Source organism: Acanthisitta chloris, unplaced genomic scaffold, assembly GCF_000695815.1.
Source record: "Acanthisitta chloris isolate BGI_N310 unplaced genomic scaffold, ASM69581v1 scaffold1946, whole genome shotgun sequence".
NCBI classification, from domain to species: domain Eukaryota; kingdom Metazoa; phylum Chordata; class Aves; order Passeriformes; family Acanthisittidae; genus Acanthisitta; species Acanthisitta chloris.
Genome location: NW_008679716.1, coordinates 8,535 through 30,004, shown reverse-complemented (window position 1 = coordinate 30,004; position 21,470 = coordinate 8,535). Strand labels below are relative to the sequence as shown.

The window sequence follows — 21,470 nt, the reverse complement described above, 5'->3', positions numbered from 1 at the left end:
GCAGGAATGGCTTCAGTGTCCAGAGAGGAGATTTAGATTAGACAGGAGGGAAAGCTTCCTAGCAGCACAGCCAGATTGTGTAGGCAGAGAGAGGAATCTCCATTGCCAGAGGTTAAGAACAGGTGAGACAAACATCTGTCAGAAACGTTATAAGTAGGGCAGAAGGGCAAATCAGATGACCTCATAAGAATCCTTTTCTCCCAGTCTCATTTTTCTCTGATTATATGAATTTCTAAGCATTTGGGGTCAAGTGTACTGTTTAAATATAAGCTATTATCCTGCATTTGCAGAGAGGAAAACCAGAGAGGTATCACCTGGAACCATTCATCACCTGAGTGAAAATCACCAATTTGCAAATCAACTGCCCAGACATAAAAATCTATCATTTTGTCCTGATTTATGCTGAAGATTAAGAAGAGAATAGCCATAACATAGGGATAGGAGAGGAATGAGCATTGAGGATTCTCCACTCCTCTCTGGACTTTTACATTTCCCATTCTAGAAATCCCTCCCTCACTCTGCTGACATCTGCAACATGCACAGGCAGTTGGCACAGGAGAAGCATAGGCTCAGTGCACAGTTGTGTCTCCATCTTTGCCTTCACCTTAGGTTTGCAAACCAGACTGAGGGTAAGTATTCAGGACATCCAGCCCTGCAGGAAGGACATCTGGGGAATCAATGCTTCCTGCTACATGTTGACCATGAGACAGAGTTTGTCTAGCCCAGTTTGCCAAGGTCCTACCTGACCTCAACCAAAGAAACTACAGACTACAAGGGCCAAGAACACTATTCCCCCACATCCCTGTAATTATTTGAGTCATATTACAGGTTAGGAGAGCTGTGCTGGGAATGGCCCCATGAGGTTTCTTGCTCTGAAATGGCCTTGGGCAAGCATTACCCCAAGGCAGGAGCAGAAGCATCCTACCATGTGGATCCCCCTTGAGTCAGTTATTGCTCTAGTAGAAATATTAGGAAAATTAGAAGAACTTTTGTTAACTAAAAGCCAGACCTGAGTGCACACCATGATGCAAGAACAGTGCAGTGAACCAAGCTCCATAATCCATGGTCCTACAGCTAATACAACAAGGAATCATAGAATGGTTTGTGTTGGAAGGGACCTTAGAGATCATCTTGTTCCAAGCCCCTGCCATGGGCAGGGACACTTCTCACTAGCTCAGGCTGCTCCAAGCCCCATCCAATCTGGCCTTGAACACTTCCAGGGATGGAGCATCCACAACCTTTGTGGGCAACCTGTTCCAAAGCCTCACTCCTCTCACAATAAAGAATTTATTCCCAATATCTAATCTAAATCTCTCCTGTTCCAGTGTAAAATGCTCAATTCCAGGCACATCAGCTGTAGCTGCTCATGTGCAGGATTTTAGCTGCTGAGGGCAGGGCAGCAGAGCTGAAGTTCAGCTCCAGCTTGGATCACAGGCAGGTTAAGCCTCTATTTGCACCAGCAGAGAAATATATGACATCCACACAAAGCCAAGGAAAGTCTCACTGATGGCTTTGTAATTAGTTTCTGAGCTGCTGCAGACACATGTGCTAAGAGGCAGAGCAGCAGTGCTGGGGCTTGGCAAGCAGGACATCAGTGAAGGAGACCAGGCCCTCACAGACACATATCCAGGCTCCAAAATACTTCACCAACCATCAAATATTTTCCAAGCTTAGCAGCTGGACTCTGCAACCCCTTCCAGCAGCCAAGTCACTAATACCTCTTCCCTGGGGCAGCACAGCTGATCTCAGGCAGGGCTTGCCAGCAGCTCTAAGTAGGCTCATTTAAGGAGAGGACAGTCTCCTTAGTTACACTTTTCAGACTCCCTGTTTTAATTCAAGGATCTCCAGGTTCTTTTCCAGCTTAGCATTAGCATCTCTGATTCACAGTGAAGAAATATATTCACAGATATGCTCCATTTTTCCCCCCACTGTGTCACTCAGTCCCTGACTCCTTGTCCTCTCTCCAACCACTGCACTCCTGTCCCTCCAAATTCAGCCTGACACATAAGTCTTCCTGGTTTTCTTCACCCCAAGGGACACAAGAAAGCTGTTGGCCTTTTTGCTCCTGTTTAAAGCCACAGAAGCCCAGGACTGAGAGGTTTCAAACCTCCTCATTTGAGAGGTCCAATATTGCAAACACGGAGCAGATATGCAAATGCATGAAGAGGCTTAACAGCCCAGGAAAGAAACTCCAGTGGGAAGCTCCCAGCTTAAATCTAAAGGCAGCTCTTTGAATGTGCAGAGACCCTGCAGCCAAACAAAAAAATCAAAGCCAGATTTGGGCACAGACTTTCTCCCTGTGCAATACTCCATGGGGAGCTTTGCTGGTCTAGGCAGAAGAGATCCCAACGAAAATGAAGGACTTGTCCCTCTGCACCTTTGATGTGGGAGAATGAGAGCAGTGCAAGGTCAGGCAAGGACACTGAGGGCAGGGGTATAAGGGGGAGTTAAGGGAGAGTAAGGCAGGATCAGTCTCCCTGCAATGAATCATAACCCCAGAAAGCCAACCCAGTCCTGGGCTGCATCCCAAGGAGTGTGGGCAGCAGGTCAAAGGAGGTGATTCTTCCCCTCTACTCTGCTCTGGGCTGAGAGGTTTGTGCAAGTGCTTGTAGAGCTTTTCACTCAGCACAGTCTTGGTGGTGGCTGTTGGAGCAAGGCCAGAGGAGGCCACAAAGCTGAGCAGAGCACTGGAGCATCTCCCTGTGGGAGAGCTGGGGCTGTTCAGCCTGGAGAAGAGAAGGTTGTGTGGAGAGCTCAGAGCAACCTGCAGGAGCTGAAGGGACTCCAGGGAAGCTGCAGAGGGACTCTTGGTTAGCAGCTGCAGGGACAGGACAAGGAGCAACGGGGAGAAATGGAAAGAGGGAATTGAGGTGAGGTCTCAGGCAGAGGTCTTTTCCTGTGAGGGTGGTGAGACACTGGCACAGGTTGCCCAGGGAGGCAGTAGAAGCCACAGCCCCATTTGTGTTCATCTTGGTCTGTCCTTGTCCTGCCAAGGACCAGCAGTAAGAATCCCCTAGCAAAGGAGCACAAAGGAGAGGTGGAACAATCCCATATCCCAAACCCTTACTGAGCTTATGGGGCAGGAAAGCTCTGTGGTCTTCCTCTGCTGTTCCTTTGCTCAGTCTTGAACTTGCCTATCACTTGAAAGAGCTAATTAAGGCTGAGAATCAAAGCCCAGAGAAGCAGCTATTACAGAGCCGGGCGCAGTGTGGCTGTAGAGCTGTGTCTGTGCCTGCTATCAAAGCCAGCCCTGTGCTGGCACGGCTGGCGCAGAGCTCTGCGCTGACACTTGAGTGAACCCACAGAATAAACTGAGACAATTTCCTCAGACCATTTGTGGGTCAGCTGGACCAGCCTCTCCCCCAGTCCTGCCCTTCAATCTTGCAGTATTTAATCCTTGATCTGCAGCCAGGCCTTAATTTTTCAGTGCAGAGGCAACGTGGAGATGGCTGGAGACCGGAAGGCACAGGGCTTTGATGGTTAATGACCAGTGCATCTTAGCCCTAGAAGAAATGAAGCTCTGGATTCACAAAACTCCCTGAATAAATCCTCCAGCTCCAGCCAGGGCAGTAGAATTACCCCAGCACACACAGAAACCAGCACAAGTGAGGTGGTGAGGTGAGCTGGAAGCAGAGCCAGGATGGGGATAAGGCAGTCTCACTCCCTTGCTCCCTGCTTTAATGGTTGAAAAGGTTGGTTATCTGAAAACAAGACCTGAGAGCACATGAGGAGGTTAAGGTTGGGGGCTCAGGGACTTCACTTACCGCGCTGCTACAGGGAATGTCCTTGACTTTGAGCCAGGCCAGATCTAAGGTCCCCTCTCCCCTGTAGCAGGACTGCAGTCTGTCTTTGATGCGGTCGTTGATCTTTTTCAGGACAAAGATGCAAAGAGCAGACTCATCCAAGGACTTCATCTTCCTTTTCTGCCCCTTGGAGAAGACTGTGAAGAGGATATCATCCTCAGGGCCAACCCCCAAAGACCTTGCCAAGATGGCCCCAGCCTTGGACAAATATGCTGCCTGGAGCAATCGATATTCCACCCCATTCTTCTCACAGCCAATGGGCACCTCCACATAGGAGTTAAAGGCTGTGTCCTCCTTACAAAGCCGGACCAGCTTGGAGGTATAAACCTGCTCCTTGGTGGTGGAACCAGGTGGTGAGATCATCTCGGGCTGCAGAGTCAGGAAATAGACAAAGTTACCACTGCTGAAGCCATAGATGTAGTAGATATCGAAGTCAGGGATGATGGTAAAGGTGTCTGAGGGGATCTTGATCATAGAGGCCACAAACTCATCATGAAAGACATATGCAAACATCCCATCTGCCTCGGAGTTCTTGGTGAGTTTCCTGCTGGAAATGGTGGGGAAATACTCCGGTTTGCCATCCACGGCAGTGGCGATGAACAACTTGTCATCCATGTTGCTGTAAGAAACAATGACTCCAAAAACAGAGCCACTCTCGTTCACCCCAGAGAGATAATGCTCCTTCTTGTGGAAGGGCTCTCCGAGCTTGAAGAGGTCATCCAGCCTCAAGAGCTTGCAGATGCCCTGGTACAGACTCCCACAGGCTATCAACCGATTCTCCTTGTAGTCTATGAGGAGCATTTTGTTTATGTTGTTAGTGGGTGTCAAGGGTTCATTGCAGGTTTGGACTATCCTGGGAGGATAACACTTGGGATTATCATCATCAGGACCAGTCTCATGGGTCACCAGGACCTTCAGGTCACTGGAGAGTTTGTAGATCCTGTTGACAGCCCCCAAATAAATGTGCCCAGTTCTTTCATCAACCACCAAGTGGTTGAAGTTTCCCTCTGCTTGCTCTCCAGTGAAAGTGATGAAGGGCCTCTTTGGATGGAGTGGCTGCTGTCTACCAAGAGGTGACACTGTGGTGGACAGCAGGAGGTGAGAAACCAGACAAGTCCATTTCCACATGGCTGGTGACATGATTAGAGAGGTTTGTATTCCCAAGGGAACGAGGATTAAAAGCTGTAAAAATCTTCAAAACACCAATTCCCTGGCAGATTCTGTCCTACAAGCAAAGGGAAAAAAAGAAAACAAAAGTACATTACTATGGAGTATTCCTTCCTCCTCCCTCCTTCACAACCATGCCATCATCAGAGTGCATTTAATTGCTAATCCTCTCTTTCTCCACTCTGAGCTCTCTACTTAAAACCAGCACAAAGGGAGCCCTGAAAGAAAAGATGCTGGTGGAAAGAGCAGAAATCACACGGCAGAGGAACAAACCAGCACCCTTTCCCTCTCCATCACACACACAACACATGCCCCACAGCACAGCACAAATATTCCCTGGACTCCAGAGCAGTGCAGAAGGCTAATGGTAGAAACAACAACCAGCACTGCTGTTTGCACTGCCAACATCAACCAGTTGTGTATTTGCTATCTAAGACAGCAGAACTGGAGAAGGATTATTTTCCTGCTCTTCTGGATGAGGGACTGAAGCACAGAGAAGGTCAGAGATCTGCCTACAGGGACAGTCCAGATGGATGCTGAGCTCTCCTGCAGTCCTTGCGGTTGGTGGGGAAGAAGTCAACTCTGGCCTGACATTAACATCTTTTCAGGGAGACCTCGATGCAGAAAGGGCCTGTTTGAACAGGATCTCTGTGGCTTCCAGATCAAAGCTGCCTCGTGCTGGTCCAGCTTGGAGTGCAGGCACAGGAGTTGTGGTGTGCCAGCTGTCACAGCCACGTCTACAAAGGGCGTGTGGCCAAGCACAGAGCAAACTGAGCACCAGGTCTTCTCCCTCCCTTGGGCTCTCACCACAAGGCCACTCTCTCCACCCACTTTACAGCCAAGAAAACATCCAAAAGAGAGCTACAGCTCCTCAGAGCATCTCGGGTGACTAAGGAGAAGGGTAGCCTACCTATTAGCAGTAATAAAGTCTAAAGGACCATGAGGAAGGGGAACTAACAATCCAGGGACCAGGGCTGGTGATGTTCTGAAGAGAGGGAAGAGAGCCTCCTTGCACTGCTCAGTCCCTTAAAATCTCCCAGGGTGGTGGGAGCAGTATGGGGTTCAATCAGCTTCTGTAATTTGGTAAGCATATCACCAGGCCCCAGGGAAACACATCTTCCTGCTCAACACATCCATCTGCTCCCTTTTCCTTCACCTTTTGGTTGCTTCTGTACCAAGGACAGCTTTAGCACTTTGTGGTCCCACAGAGCATGTGGGAGACGAAGTCATAGAATCATAGAATTTTAGGGGTTGGAATGGAGCTTAGAGATCATCTAGTCCCATCCCCTGCCCTGGACAGGGACATCTCCCACCAGAGCAGATTGCTCAAGGCTCATCCAACCTGGAATGAAACACTGCCAGGGTTGGGGCAGCCACAGCCTCCCTGGGCAACCTGGGACAGTGTCTCACCACCCTCACAGCAAAAAACTTCTTCCTACCAGCTCAAGTGTCACAAGCCAAGTCCCTTGTGACTGGTAGCCAGGCTGAGGCACAAAAACCTTTCCTCCCTCCATCCCTCTCTAACACCCAGACCAGAATTTAAGAAAACCATTCTTGATTCTCAAAGGACACAAGCCAAGCCCCAGCTCTGCTCCTGTCCCATCACCTCTGCCCTTGCTGAAATCAGGAGTGTAGCTGGTGATGACAGCCAGGCTTACACAAGCAGGAGGCAAGAAAAACATCACTGTTTACAGATCCCAGCAGGGAGGAGGATATAGCAGTGACATAGGTCTGGATTTGCAGCTATTTCAAACCTGTCCAAGTCTGCTAATGCCACTGGGACTGAAACATTTACTTCAAGAAATAATAAAGCGAATAAATCCTGTATTCTTTTGACCTGTAGGCTGATTAGATCTGATAGTGGAAAGGGTAAGTCTGGGCTTGTAGAGCAGCCACCACTTTCATGCCACCCCAAATATATCAAAACTCTCACAGCAGCCAGAATTTCAAAGCTGTTGGATGATCACCTTCACCTCCCACTGCCCTCCCTGGTGCAGCAGCCGCAGGCGTCGGATGGATGACGGACAAAGGTCATTTCACATTTACTTTAGACATGTTTACCCTGCTCTGCTTTGCCTTTCTGGTCAAGCAAATATTTAATAAAATCAAGCTTATAGTGCAGAGTGTGCAGGATTGTCTCATGAGCTCTGCAGGAATACCCAGGCTGGTCACGTAGGCTTTTAATAACCTTTATTATGATAGATAGAGCAGCGATGGGATGAGCTCTCCCCACACAACCATTCCTCTTTCAGAAAGGGCCATCCTTGAGAGAGCAGCAGCAGCAGAGAGGGAAGCTGTCCCTGCTTGAGTGCTGTGTTCAGAAACATCACGTGGTGACCCTGAACACCAGCTCCCGTCACTCCTGAGTTATGATCCGTATTTCTAACAGACACTGGTTTGATCGAGAACTAGACAGATCTAGGAAGAATTTCTTCCTTTCAAGTACTAAAAAGGTACCTATTTTACCCCTATGTTGTACTAGATTTTTGCTCTGCAGAGTCAGCACAGCTGCAGGGCAGGGAAATGGGAACTGCTGTGACTGAGGGACAGAAGAGGGAATGAAGAACCTCTCTCTGCCCAAAGCTCAGCACAGCACCAGGACAACAGCACCTGCAACAAAGGGAGGAAATCTGCCCATTAGAAAGAGCAGCCAACACAAAACAAGGAGAGAGAGACTCCAGACATGAGGCCTTGAGGACCCAAGTAGGTGAGAATTGTTTTGAGGTGAGGCTGTGCCTCATAGAGGAAGGGGATGGTGAGGGAAACCTGGGGAAAAGACAGCAAATTTGATCTGGAAACCAGCAAGAAGCCAGTGAGAAACTCCAGGAAGGCTGGATGAGGAGTTCCTTTTGCAGGAGACAAGGATGTCTCAAAACCAGTGAACCTTCTGGGGGAAGATGCTCACCTGCAGAGGAAAGAACCTGAGCAGTCCGAGAGCACTGACAGCCACCAAGCAGGCACAGGAGCAGCCCTTGAGGACAAAGCAGGGACAGCAGGAGCCTGGGACTCCCTTGCCATCTTCCATCTGCCACCTGAGTGACCCTAGGAGCAGGATTTTCTCCCTGTACATTCCTCTCCCAGCTGCTCATGCTGTTTGCCCTGCACCCTCTGTCCTGGAGCCCCACACAGTACTTGGTGCTGAACACATCCTCCAAATGCATCAGGTTTCAAGGGGACAAAGTCAAGGATGAGTTATGGCTGAGGAAGTAGGAATAAAGAGGACACAGAGGACTGATCTGTCAATGGAGAGAGAGGAAAGGACTTGGGAGGAAGTGTACAGGGAGAGGGGAAAGAAAGAGCTAGGATGTTCAGGTTTTGATTGGCAGTCTCACAAAAGCCATGGCCATGTCCCTGTGGTAGAATCCAGAACAAATCCAGCTCACTCCAGTGACAGCTCCTGAAAGGAACGTGTCACTGGGTGAACACAGCAGTTCCACTGACACACACAGCCCTCCTGCCACAACAGGTGGCAGACAGATTCCCCTCCCCAGCTCCCCTGCCACGGCCACACGTTGGCAGCAGGGACACTCAAGGTCAGCAGCAAGAGAGTCACACCTGAGAGCCTGGCTACAAAATCCCACCTGGGTCCAGCTCCAGCCAGGAGCTCAGAGCAAAAATACATATTCAAACCCAGGACGCAACCAAACTATGCTGGAAAAGCACTGGGAGGGGGAGAAAACCCACCACAGTGTGGCTGGCAGCACCTCAGAGGGGTTGGCTGGTTCTCCACCAGGCTAGGAGGAAACCAACAGCACCCAGAACTCCTGGGCAATGCCAGTGGCCCAGTCTGGGTGGCTAATGAAGCCCAGCACTAACCAGGCAGCACACTCCTCTGTTTTCTTCTGCTGCTCTCAGGCACAGCTCCTGATTTCCCGGGATGCAGGAGGCTGTGCAGAGGTGCTGACAAGGCAGACGCTCAGCACTGGAGCCAGCACAGAGCAATTCAGCACCAAGTGCAGCTACACAATCCTGTTAATCTCATCTAAAGACTTTTTTTTCATGGCTTCCTTTAATAAACCCTGATTACCATGGATAGAAGCTTTTCTTCGGGAGCCGACACGGCGAGAAAACTCATACAGAGACATTGTCAACAGCTCCTCTAACAAAGATTTGTAACTCCTTTAGCTTCTAACTTCAGCTAAATCCTTTCTCCTGAACTTACAACCTGTCCAAGCTGAAGGGAAGTCTCTCTTTGAGGGCATCCCACACCAGAGCATCTTTTCTTTGGAGAAATGAAGAGATCTCAGTGCAAGCTGCAGCTTGTCCCAAATAAAGAGATTAATTTCAGGAGTGGTTTGTTTGTAAAGGAATTAAGCTACAGTGGGACAACAAAGCCTTCCCTCATCACACAGATTATTCCACTCAGCCACTCAAATGCTGCCCATCACCTTGTTACCTGTGCCTGTGCCAGAAGCATATTAAATGATGGGATTAACACATGCCATGAGTGGGACTTTATTCCTTTCTTTTCCAGCTCTCTCTGTGTGATAAAACTGCATGTGGATGGTGTTTCTGCCTGCATTTCAGGTTTGGTTTCCTATCAGAAAAGCAGGTCAGAGCTGTGCTCCTTTGTGCTTGGGAAGGGAGAGCAGGGAGGTTTGTAATGATTTCTCAGTTCCTCTAGGAATTTGCTACAGAGACTCGAATGAAAGAACACAAATACTCAGTGTCGCAGAAACGAGAATGGAGTTTTGAGGTCATGGAAATAACCTACAAATCCAGAAAACAGAGTTAAACTCCCTTTTCTGGAGCAGACAGGGATGTGAGTCCCCAGGGCTGAGTGCCACAGAATCATACAACATCCTGAGCTGGAAAAGACCCAACCTTCCAACGACGACGTGACACCCTCCACGACACAGGTAACAGCATTTCCCAATCTCCTGAAAGTATCCTGAGGATAAATCTATTAAAACCAGTCCTTATCACAACACTTGGGGAAATGTAAACCCCCAGACACCCAAGCTATTGCAGCAAGAGCACACAGGGTCACTGATTTTAAGCAAACCATGTCACAACAGTGTCTAACTTGGCTGATCCCACCTTGAGGAAAGTGTATATGAGTTCATACAGGTCCAAAGCACTGAGAAAAGTGAGGGATTGCCAAAAGTCTAGAGTGTCAGGTTGATTTCTGTATCAATTCTTGTCTCCAGCTAAGCCACTGTACACTGCTGGGACTCTGTCCTCCCCAGCACAAAGTGTTTCTCTACTGTATTTCACTGAAGTGCAGCTCTCCTGGGGTTGGCCGTGCCAAGCCGGCCAAGAAATTAAAGTGCTATGGAATATCCTTTGGCCAGTTTGGGTCAGGTGTCCTGGCTGTGTCCTCTCCCAACCCCTTGTGCCCCTCCAACCTTCTCACTGGCAGGGCAGGAGGAGCTGAAAGTCCCTGAGTTAGCATAAAGAGTACTTAGCAACAATTAAAACCCTCAGGGTATTATCAACACTATTCTCCTATCAAACCCAGACCACAACACTATACCAGCTCTAAGGAAGAAAATTCAGCCTATCCCAGCTGAAACCAGGACAGCACTTCACAGTTAAGGATACCCCAATCAGCTCCAGACACAAAGAGGAACAAACACAGCCTCTGCCCCTAAAGGAATGATGAATATTGCAAGGAAAATGAGCTGGGTTTCATCCCAGCAGCTCTCCCCAGCTTGGATATCCATTACAGCATTTTAGGATAGCCTTGAGGAAAACAGCATTTCCTTCCTCAGAAGTTCAGCTCATGCTCACGCATTCCCTTCCAGGCTTTGGGGACTCTGAAGAGTACCCAAATGGAGTCTAAACTTCTGGGTCTGGTTCAGATGGGAGCCCTAAACCAGCACATGGATCCTCAGGCAGCAAGGAGAGGTCTCTGACCCAAGCTTTCCCCGTGAGGCAGCTGTTTTCTTGTTGGCTGAGGCTGTTCAGCACAGTTTATGTTGCACTGGGTGCCAGTGGGTGGATGTTTCCCCCTGCTTGGCAATCTTGGGAAGATCTGTGAGACACAAGTCCTCTCTCTCAGGCTGAAGTCTTGCAGTTAGCACTGTATGAATCCACCAAGAGGCAAATCTTAGAGGCTGTACCTCTGCTATCTCCTGAGAGAATGGCAGGGAGAGCAACTCCATAGTCACAGTGACTTTGTCATCAATGGCTAATTCATTCTCCAGACCAGCATGAGATGCCAGCAAGGATAAAACACAGGACTTAAAAACCAGAACTTTTAGACCTTGATCTACTGGTTGTGAGAGCACTGGAATCTGTATTTGGGCATGGGGAAACCACTGGCACAGAAGCCAGGAGAGAATCTCCTAACTTCAAAGTCTGAGATGAGACTACATTTTCAAGAGGCAGCTGGAACAGGGTGGCCTGAGAGACCTAGGGTTAAAACAACAGAACTGGGAAAATCAGAGGTGCTACTGGGATCATGGAATCACAGGATGGTTTGGGTTGGAAGGGACCGTAAGGATCATCTCATTCCAAACCCTGCCATGGGCAGGGACAACTTCCACTAGACCAGGCTGCTCAACACCTGGATGGAGATGGGGAATAAGGTTTAGAAATGAAACTTCAGAGGGATGCAGAGCCAGTGGGTGGATTTGCTGCACAGGATTAGGCTCCCTGCAAACCAGATGAGCTTCAGCTAACAGTGACCAGAACTTGATGGTTCAGGGCAAATGGGAAGTTCTCTCAAATGAAGAGTTTACAACTGGCCAGGACAAAGGGGTTAAGGAAGGGCACGGCTGTGTACTCACAGAGATCCAGGAGTCCCAAGAGAAGGACCATCAATCCTGCAACTACACCAGACCTTGCAGCTGGAGACACACAGCAGTAGGAACATAAAGAAAATACTGTTAACAATCCTGTATTGCTGGGAGGAAAGAGGCAGAGGTGTGATGATTTCTCTTCAGCGTTGCAGGCTTTGCAGCAGAGGCGAGAACAGAGTCTCCCTTTATGCTTTACTCAGCATAAAATTTCCTCCTTTCATTTAGGGCAGGTATCCAGCCCCTTTTGGAGCACCAGCCACTAGCTATGGATGGGGCCAGGGAAAAGATCTGACACAGCAAATGCTTCATCTTCAGCTTCCCACGTGAGTGGCTAAAAAGAGCAGATGAGCAAGTCCCATAAAACAGGGATGGCTGGACCATCTCACATCCAGCCACATCTCCAGTCCAATACACACATTAGCACCAGTGGGAAGGAGCAGTGCTGACTGGCATTTGCTTCCCCAAACCTTAAGGAATGCTGCAGTCTACTGCAACCATTAGCTATATTTTTAGAGTGACATCTGCACTGGAAATTAGGGGGGGGGAAAAAGGATATTAGAGACCTCATTGTTTTATTTTCTCTGCACTTCCTAACTCTGACCAAATTCCTATATGCTTCTGAGTGGGGTTTTATGCACCCATGAACCTCCTGGGCAGACATGTGCCATTCATTTTGTCCCTCTGCCTTCTAGGTGACAGCTCTTGCACCAACTGCTCTCTGTCTTTCAGCCCTTGAGCAGGTCAGATGAGGTCAGATGAATCTTTTTCCACCTTTCTGTAGCACCCAGGATGATAAGGTCCAAATCTGCTTAGTTCATAACTTGTACATGTTAACCGAAGTAATTTCTGCTGACTCCATGGGCTTGGAAAGAGATGTCAGAAGGATGATTAGTCCATATTTCTGCCTCAGAACTCATCAGCCTCAAATTCTAGGCATCTTCTGCTGCAGAGCATGATGTCTTCTTTACAAATGAAACAATACAGCACCAAATGTTCAGCCTGGAGAGGAGGTTGTGTGGAGAGCTCAGAGCAACCTGCAGGAGCTGAAGGGGCTCCAGGGAAGTTGCAGAGGGATCTGTGTTAGGAGCTGCAGGGACAGAACAAGGAGCAATGGGGAGAAATTGAAAGAGGGAATTGAGATGAGATATCAGGTAGATATTTTTGCTGTGAGGGTGGTGAGACACTGGCCCAGGTTGCCCAGGGAGGCTGTGGCTGCCCCAACCCTGGCAGTGTTTCATTCCAGGTTGGATGAGCCTTGAGCAACCTGCTCTGGTGGGAGGTGTCCCTGCCCAGGACAGGGGGTTGGGGCTTGACGATCTCTGAGCTTCATTCCAATCCCTTAACATACTATGAAACTATGAAAGAGAATTTTTCTGACCAATACTAATCTATGACATGCTTTTCTTGGCTCTCCCTTACAAAAACTGCATTAAAATTGTTTACAACTTTTAACTATTCTGGCACAAAAGCACTTGCTGTGTCCAAAAGGAAGCAGTTTGCTCAGTGCAGCTGCTGTGTTCAGAGCAGGATTCTCTCTGAGAAGATATACCCAAGATCAGACCAAACAAGACATGTCCTCTTCAGAGACTTCCCCTCAGAGCCCTTTGGTTCAAAACTTGTGTCCCCACTTGACTTGGATTTTTGCAGCAGGCTGAAGAGCAGCTGAGCTGCCTCCCAAGCCAAGAGGCAGACGCAGGGACAGGACTCTGCTGGAGAGCCCCACGCTGCCCTGGCACAGACATCCAGCTGAGGCACAATTTCCAGCCCAGCAGCAGCACTGGGGATGGACTCTCCTGACTGTGCTGATAGCTGAAATGAGGCAGTGTGGACACAGCCTTGATAAGCAACAGCTTTGTGAGCATTTCAGGAGAGGAGAAAAAAATAAAAAAAAGAAAAGCAGTCTGACATCTCTCCCATCACAGTCCTGTGATGTCCCACTTTACAGACAACACAGAAAGTACAACAGGTACTTTCAGCACAGAACCAGCAGGAAAACTCAATCCCCAACACAAAAATAAAAATCTAAATAAATTCCTGGGTAAACTATTACTAACTTGCTGCTAATCACAGAACCAGAGAATTTTAGGTGTTGGAATGAACCTCTCAGATCATTCAGTGCCAACTCCCTGCCCTGGGCAGGGACACCTCCCCACTAGACCAGGTTGCTCAAGGTTTCATTCAACCTGATTTTCTCTGTGCTTAATTTTCTATTCCAGTGACTTTGTCACCCCAAGGCAGAGGACAAGCTCAGCCACTGCCAGCACACACAAGGCCAATGGGAAGTTATTCTTAGAGCCCTGCCTGGCTGTTGCTGCAGGAGAGCTAATTCCAAATCATGCTGGAGAGTCTTGAGATACTGCTGAGCTGGGCAGGACACCTATGGCCAGGATCAGAGACAAGAGAGGCAGAATTGTGCTCACACGGGTAAAATGCTAATCACCCGCTCTGTTTGTTAACAAGCAGATTAGAGGAGAGCTGATGTACACACACAGGGAGGATGTGTTTGCAGGGAGGCACACACCTCTCTCTCTCCTGTGCAGCATACAGACACCTTGATTTTTGCACGAAGTGCTGCAATGCCAGCTCTCCTGGTGCAGGGCAGTGTGTGCATGCATAATTCCACTGAGCATTAGCAGCAACACCTATAGCTCAGGTTGTCTGACATGTTCTGTGCTCAGGCTCAGTTTTAAGGTCCTCATTACTTTGACAGACCTGAGGCACTCAGGGGACGATTTCTTCAGCTTGGTGTCTGCCTGGGGCTAACATTGCCGGGGAAAGTTGCATTCACAATGACTTGGGCAATGCTGAGAACTAAATTAGGAGGAAAGTTTTTGCAAGTGACTGATTTAATAGGGGTTTTTTCTCTGTCTGTTTGACCTTAGTTACATTCTTTCCACTGCCTTACTGAAGAGCTGCCACACTTTGGAGCAGGGAGTGAAAATTGGGAAGGTCCTTCTCTTCCGGCCAGGACTAAAAGTCTGGCTCAGTTTGACCAAGTTACAGCATCTAATGACACATGTATTGCAAGGAGAGTTTTTGCCTTTTCCATTGCTCCCAGGATGTATCAGACAGTGCTTGGGCTATCAACAAAGGAGGAGGAAAACATGCTCTTGATAAGCAGCCTGGTCTAGTGGAGGATGTCTCACAGCACAGGGTGGAACTAGATGATCTTTAAGGTCCCTTCAACCCAAACCAGTCTCTGATTGTATGATTTGGCCACGGTCACAAAGAGTCAGCAAAGCAAAGCTACAGCTCATGTTTTCATCTCCAGTAGAGCCACTGCAACAACTATTTTGCAGAGCCACACACACAGCACCAAGGGAACATCCTTCATCACTGATTTTCTCTACCCTCATCTCCTTTGGTGCATGTTTTAGGAACACACATCCTAACATCTCCAGAGGGATAAATTCCCATCAGTCTCAAACCCATGCACTGTGCCAGCATCAGCAGAATTGGTGCATTACACACTCAAGTGTCAGTGCTGAAACTACTTGAAATAGTCCAGTGGTCACAGGGTTCAGCTGTGGCAGGACTGCAGGGCCAAGGGGAGGAAGAGAGGACTGTCTACTCTGCTGCTAAAACTCTCTGCCATTTACACATCTGCTTCCCCACACTGACCAGCATCAGGAAGAGACTGCCAGGTTGCCATCATAGAATCATAGAATCAACCAGGTTAGAAGAGACCTCAAAGATCGAGTCCAACCCTACCATGGTCACTAGACCATGGCACTAAGTGCCATATCCAGTCTCACCTTGAAAACTCCAGGGATGGTGAATCCACCACCTCCCCTCAGCAATGGCACTTTGCAGCAGACACCTGCAAAAGGCAAAATCTCCCCTTCTTCTTCCATAAATATCTCCCCTGGGCCACTCAGACAGGGCTGGGAGCTGCAGGTGCCCTGCACTTTGCAGAGCTGACCCTCCATTTGCACAAACCATGCCTCATGCTATTAACAACTCAACAAATCACCCCAGAGCAGCAACAAGGAGGGTGATGCAATTGTTTTAGCTATTTGCACAGCCTGGTAATTGCAGATCCATCATCACGAAGCATTAGCTGTATTAGGATAGGTGTTCCACAGAAAAAAATCAGCACCAGAAAAAGGCACATGAGCCCAATCAGTCTGCAAAAGACAGTCGATGGGTTTGGAATAACCAGGGCATTCAGAGCTGTACTACCCACAAGAAAGTTAGTTGTTTGCTTAGTCAGCTGCAAGCAAAACTCTAATTTAATCCAGATCCCAACACCATCTGCTTTGCTCATCTCTGCTCACACAGGTTTAGAGGCACCCCAGGCTGAGACAAGGGGCATTTTTAATGCAGGGGAGGTGGAAAGGTCTCTCTGTTCATAAAATCCTGCAGAGGCCTTGATAATACAGGTTTAAAGACCTGAAGGAACACTATAAAACAGTTGTTCAGGCGTTGACAGCCTAAGACCCACAGGGGACTGTACCCACGTGTGCTCCAGCCCCTCAAGCCACACTGCAGAGGGCAAACCTGCTCTCCTGCTCCCACTCACCCCTCTCTCCAAAACAGGCCTTGCTGCTCTCTCCCCTCCCCTTGCAGGATCCCACAGCTGCACCCTGAATGTCACACAAGTCTCCAGCACTGTTAAAAAGCTGCAAACCTGTGCCCATGCTGCTCTGTCCTTGGGGATGCAGTCACAGCTGTTTCTGCAGGAGGCAGGAGCATCTCCTCTGCTCATGGAGAGCATCACCTGTGCTTCAGCCCCCAGAGGCTGCAGGCAGAGGGATGGAGGCTACAGTGCCTGGTCCTGGCTCCTGTGTGACTGGGACACAGCTTGGGGCCAGTTTGGGTGGCCACAGATGGACTTAAATGACATGAGGCATCCACTCAGACAGGAGGGTGGGCTGAAATTTGCCCTTGCTTCCTTGGAGCCTGTAACTCTTTTGTTTCAACTAGAGGAAAAAAGGCAGAGGGGAAGAGGGACCTGTTCCAGCACTTCAATGTCCCTCCTGAGCTGAGGGGCCCAGAACTGAGCACAGTGCTCAAGGTGTGGCCTCACCAGCACCAAGTCCAGGGGCAGAATCACCTCCCTGGCCCTGCTGACCACACTGTTCCTGCTCCAGGCCAGGATGCCCAGCTGTGCTCCTGCCAACCTCCAGACTGCTGAAATAAAAACTGTAGCAGCCTACACAGGTGTAAAATTGCTATTGCAATTCAGTGGGTTATTAATAACAAGATATTTCTCCTCTGTGACCATCTGCATCCCATACACCCCCTCAAATCCGGCACTTTCCTCTTCCAGTTACAACACTCAGTCAGGGTAAATAATTCCCTTTTCTTCTTTGCCTTGAATCCATGCAGGAAGGTAGTGCTCAACAGGCTGTTTCCCTGCTCCAGCCCATGCAGACAAACATTATGCCAAGCCCCATGACCTCAGAACAGAGGTTTTTCTACCAAGGTGCCAGAAATAATACAAACAAACTCTTCTTCTCTCCCTGGCTTTGTATCTGCAGCTCCCACACATCACTACCAGCAGGGCTTTAAAACTAAAACAGACTGGGCCTACGTGGCTGGAATTGATTGTGGAAATGTATCTCTTCTTGCTGAAAGCTCTGTGTTTGCTTGATCTTCCTGCCTTCCAAGTCCTACAAGTGCCACATGTTGCACAGCTGGATTCCTGACAGAGAGAAAAAACAGGAGGGAAGAGAGAGAAGATATCATATATATATATATATGTATTTATACATGAATGCAATGGCCAAGTGTTTCAAAAGTCGCCTGTGAACTTCAGCAAAGTAGCTTCAAATATCTCCAAGGGACCTGTGCACAGGAAACATGGCCCTTGAGCTGCCAAAAATCTGCTCTCCACAGGCAGAAGAGGGAGAAAAAGGAACAGGGGCTCCAAAGGACTTGCTGCTCTGAAGATGCTCAAGACCTGCTCTTGCAGGAAAGGATCTGCAGCAAAGGCTCTCAGGGAAGGCTGAAGATAGGACAGCCAGGAGGAAGAAGGACAGATCTGTGTGTCAGCAAAGGAAAAGATGAGAAGTTTTCATTCTCAAACTTGTGACTACTAAAATAATAATGTGTTTGCCCAGATCCAGGAGAATTTGTTACCCTTCAGCAGCCGCAACGGGGGAATATCCAGCACAGCACAGACCTGGGCAGCAACATCCAGTGTGACAAGCCAAGTATAAAACACAGAAAGCCAAAGGGAAGAAAGTCTGTTCATGAAAAAAAATCACAGCAAAGGAGAAAATGAAGAAATTGGTACTTCCTTTGACATGGAGCATTGCACTCTATAACAGGAGGGGGGAAAAATCAAACCCAAAGTGAACTAGAGATTCAGTTCGTAAACACAGGTCAGATTCCTCCTCCCCAATACCTTGGTTCCACAGGAATCCAGCAGGGATTTGATACAGGGCAGATATTTGATTCCTTCCTCTGCGTGGGGAGGCTGACACACATGGTCCATCCACCTTCCCACCTCGTACCAGCACTGCCACAGGCCACTCTGGGGCCCTCCTGCCAACCACTCTGCTCCAGCAGCAGCACAAAACAGTGTAAAATCTGCTCTCTCTCAATGCTGAGCCGAGGAAGGGATTATTTTTCTCTGTGTTTGAGAACAGGCAGTTGCTGTAAAACCTTCTGCCTCAGCCCAGCAACAGTGAGACCTTGGAAGAGGCTAATTATGGGTGGCGAAATAAGTCACCCACTGGCAGAGAGCAGTGGAGAAGAGACAGGCAAGCACAAACCTGCACCTGGAGACCTTTCTGCTTATTATAAAATAAAGCTGATTCTGCTGCCTGTGTTACCAGGGAAGGAGAAGCAAGACAGGAGAGAAGACGACCCAGTGAAACCAAGAGGCAAATCACCACGTAAAATGCTTTCGAGCATCACACTGTAACTTTTCCATATCCTTGTGCAGGTATGGAAAAAGCCTCAAAATTATCCTCCACACACACAGATACCCAGAAGGAGAGGAAGGGGAGGAGGAATGGAACCTGTGTGGCCAGCAAGGCTGTTAGTGGGGGGAAATGGGGATGAAAACACCCTGTGCACTGACCAGTAGGAGCCATGGAGATGTCTGCATGAGCTTGAGTCCATGCACAGCCAAGGACTAGGAAAGCAGATTGTCAGGGACTTGCAATCTGCTTGGGATCTCCTCCAGGCTCGTGGCACCTTGTGCTGCCCCACTTGAGTGCTCATGGCCAAGCTCCAACTGAACTGCTTGGAGGGATGAGAAGTGGTACACAACCTTCATCCCCTACCCCTAACAGCCCTCAGTGACCCCTTTGTCACCAGCACACCCTGAACCAGCACCTTCTGAAAAGCATTCAAGCAGCCAAGCTCAGCTGGAGCCACATTCCCAGACACAAAGGTTTGTCCAAGACTGCTCTATTTATTCCCAGTTCTGTGGCAAAGCAAAACCTCAAACTCTTTCCTTTCTTCCTTCTCCTCCCTACAGGCTGGAAAAACATCCCTCTTCCACCAGCATCTGATCAAGGAATGCTGGAGGAAAAAAAAGAGGAGCTGGGCTTGTCCTAAATCCCTCCTAACTCTGGTTATGCAGCAAGGCTGCTCTTCCTTCTGCAGAAATCTGGACCTGCAAAACCTTTCCTGAACTGTGAGGAAAAATTGGCAGTGATCTGTGAAAAGTGCAGGGTGAACAGATTGGCATTTTCTAACCATGTGTAGTTTGCATTTGTGTGTAGCAATGTGCATATAAATGTGTATTTTTATGTATATGTATAAAACATACACAGATATAGATATATATATGGATGCATGTAGTTGTATTTCAGGAAAAAAAAAAAAAAGAGAGACCACAACTTCTACTAGAAGATAATGAGAGAGCTGGGAACGTGCAGGGAGCATGATGCAACCCAAATCTCTTACACTTGGAGGACAATCAAGACTTCTTCTCTGAAAAGAAGGCAAAAAAAGAAAGGGCCCAAACAGCTGGAAAAAGGGTGATGCACCAAAAAAAAAAAAAAAAAAAAAAAAAAAAAGAAAAGAAAAAAGTGCCTTTTCTGCAGCTCATGCATTGCAGAGTGTGTGTGTGTGATGAGTCAAAGTCTGAGGGTTGCCTTGTGTCAGCCACTGACTGTGCCAACGACAGCAGTTCCCAACAGCCTTTAATAACAGCACTCACAGACTCGGGAGCAGGGGGGGAGGGAGGCAAGGAGGGAGGCAAACGCTTCCCTTGCAGGCTGGTGCTCAAACCATCCCATGTCCTTGCCAAAATGTGTTACAGGCACCCGTTGATGGCTCCATAATTGCTGCCCACGCTGCAATGTGCTGTTCTAAGAGACAACAGAGAGCACAGCAGGGAGAGCAACTCTGGGTACATGGGAATAAAAGCAGGTCCCGTGGCCAGGAGGACATGCTGGGGTCAGGTAGGGGTGGACCAGGTGGTTATCCCTCTCACATTTCCCAGTGCAGCACAGGGTACCTCCATGTGTTCACGCTGCAAACACACAGGTTTATACTGAGAAGCAACCAGGAGGCCACGAGCTGTCTCTACTTCCAAGCAGAATAGATAAAATATGTCCAGGTCACACATGGAACATGCAAACTCTGCTGCCCACTTTCATTCCCTAGTGTGAAGGTGGAAAAATCAGTCCCTGGCAGGTCTTGTGGGTGCTGGAAAGCTCAGGCTTGTGAAGATGCTACAAATCCTCAGTTTAGTCCAGATTTGGAAAGCTCTGGGAAGAGCTTTGGAGCGCATCATGTTCTGATTATTTACTTCTCCAAGCTAAGGAGAGACCTACTTCACACAGCACCTCCTGGAGAGGCGGAAAAATCAGGCATGTAAAATAAGAAGGAAATGGAAATCGACTTGATAGCTCCTTCCCCTTCCTAATGGGTAATACTCACCTAATTATGCCTGCTTGCCATTTCCTTCTCTTGCCTGCTTTCAGATATTATGCAGAAAGAAATTTGTCCTAAAAAGTTGTTCCTTTCATTCAGAGGCATCCCCTCGAGCTGTTTGCCTTGCTGAGGCAGGCAAGGGCAGCAACTCCACCAGAAAGGAGAGGCAAAAATCCCTCTGGGATGGCTCTGGGAGGTGCTGGTTTAAGCATCCAGTTCCTGCTGCACATGGCTCACCTGGCTCACCTCCCTTCATCCCTCACACAGGCAGAGGGTGCAGCCCCAAGGATGCCTCAGGCCTGGCCAAGAGGAGCAGCTCCTGATCTCTTGGACCCACCACGGAGGTCAGACAGGGAAAGCCAAAGGCTGCAAAGATGCTCTGAGTTCAGTGGCCAAAATGACTCTGCCCTCAGAGGTACTTAGAAAGAAATCTGAGACTTGATTAGTTTCACGTCTGATGGGCAAAATGACTCTGCCCTCAGAGGTACTTGGAAAGAAATCAGAGACTTGATTAGTTTCACGTCTGATAGTATCCATGGGGACTTCCCAAAACAGGCACAAACCCACTTGGGTGACTATCTCCAAATGCATCAGTGTCACAACCCCATATCCAAGCAGCTTGTTTCTGCCCAGGATGGAGAAAAAGGGGTGACAGAAGAAAAACACAACCCCTCGAGCCCCACATCAACATGGGTGAGCCAACCAAAACATAGCCAACTTTCCTTTCCCACAGCCAGCTTCCCTCCTTTGGAGAGGTCCCACTTAGTGCTCCATTGCTCCAGGAGTAGAGGTTGGCACATGCAGGACATGCAGGAGCATGTCCTCCCCCAGCAGAATGCTCCCAACACAGACAGGCTGGATGTGACCCTGCACTGATGAGTGCACTTGCAGGATCCATTGCAGAGCTCTGGCA

The 21,470-nt window shown here is 48.7% G+C and overlaps 1 protein-coding gene across 1 annotated transcript in view; it reads right to left on the bottom strand.

The window, feature by feature from the left end:
- The window catches only part of LOC103804782 (plexin-A4-like), a gene marked incomplete at its 3' end in the record, with an annotated part of 18,324 nt that extends 13,393 nt beyond the window's left edge, over positions 1–4,931 (bottom strand). Inside the window, exon 1 of the mRNA XM_009077412.1 lies at positions 3,765–4,931. Within this exon, the coding sequence (XP_009075660.1) occupies positions 3,765–4,931 (1,167 nt within the window). The remainder of the gene's footprint in view (positions 1–3,764) is intronic.
- Positions 4,932–21,470: the final 16,539 nt, after the last annotated feature.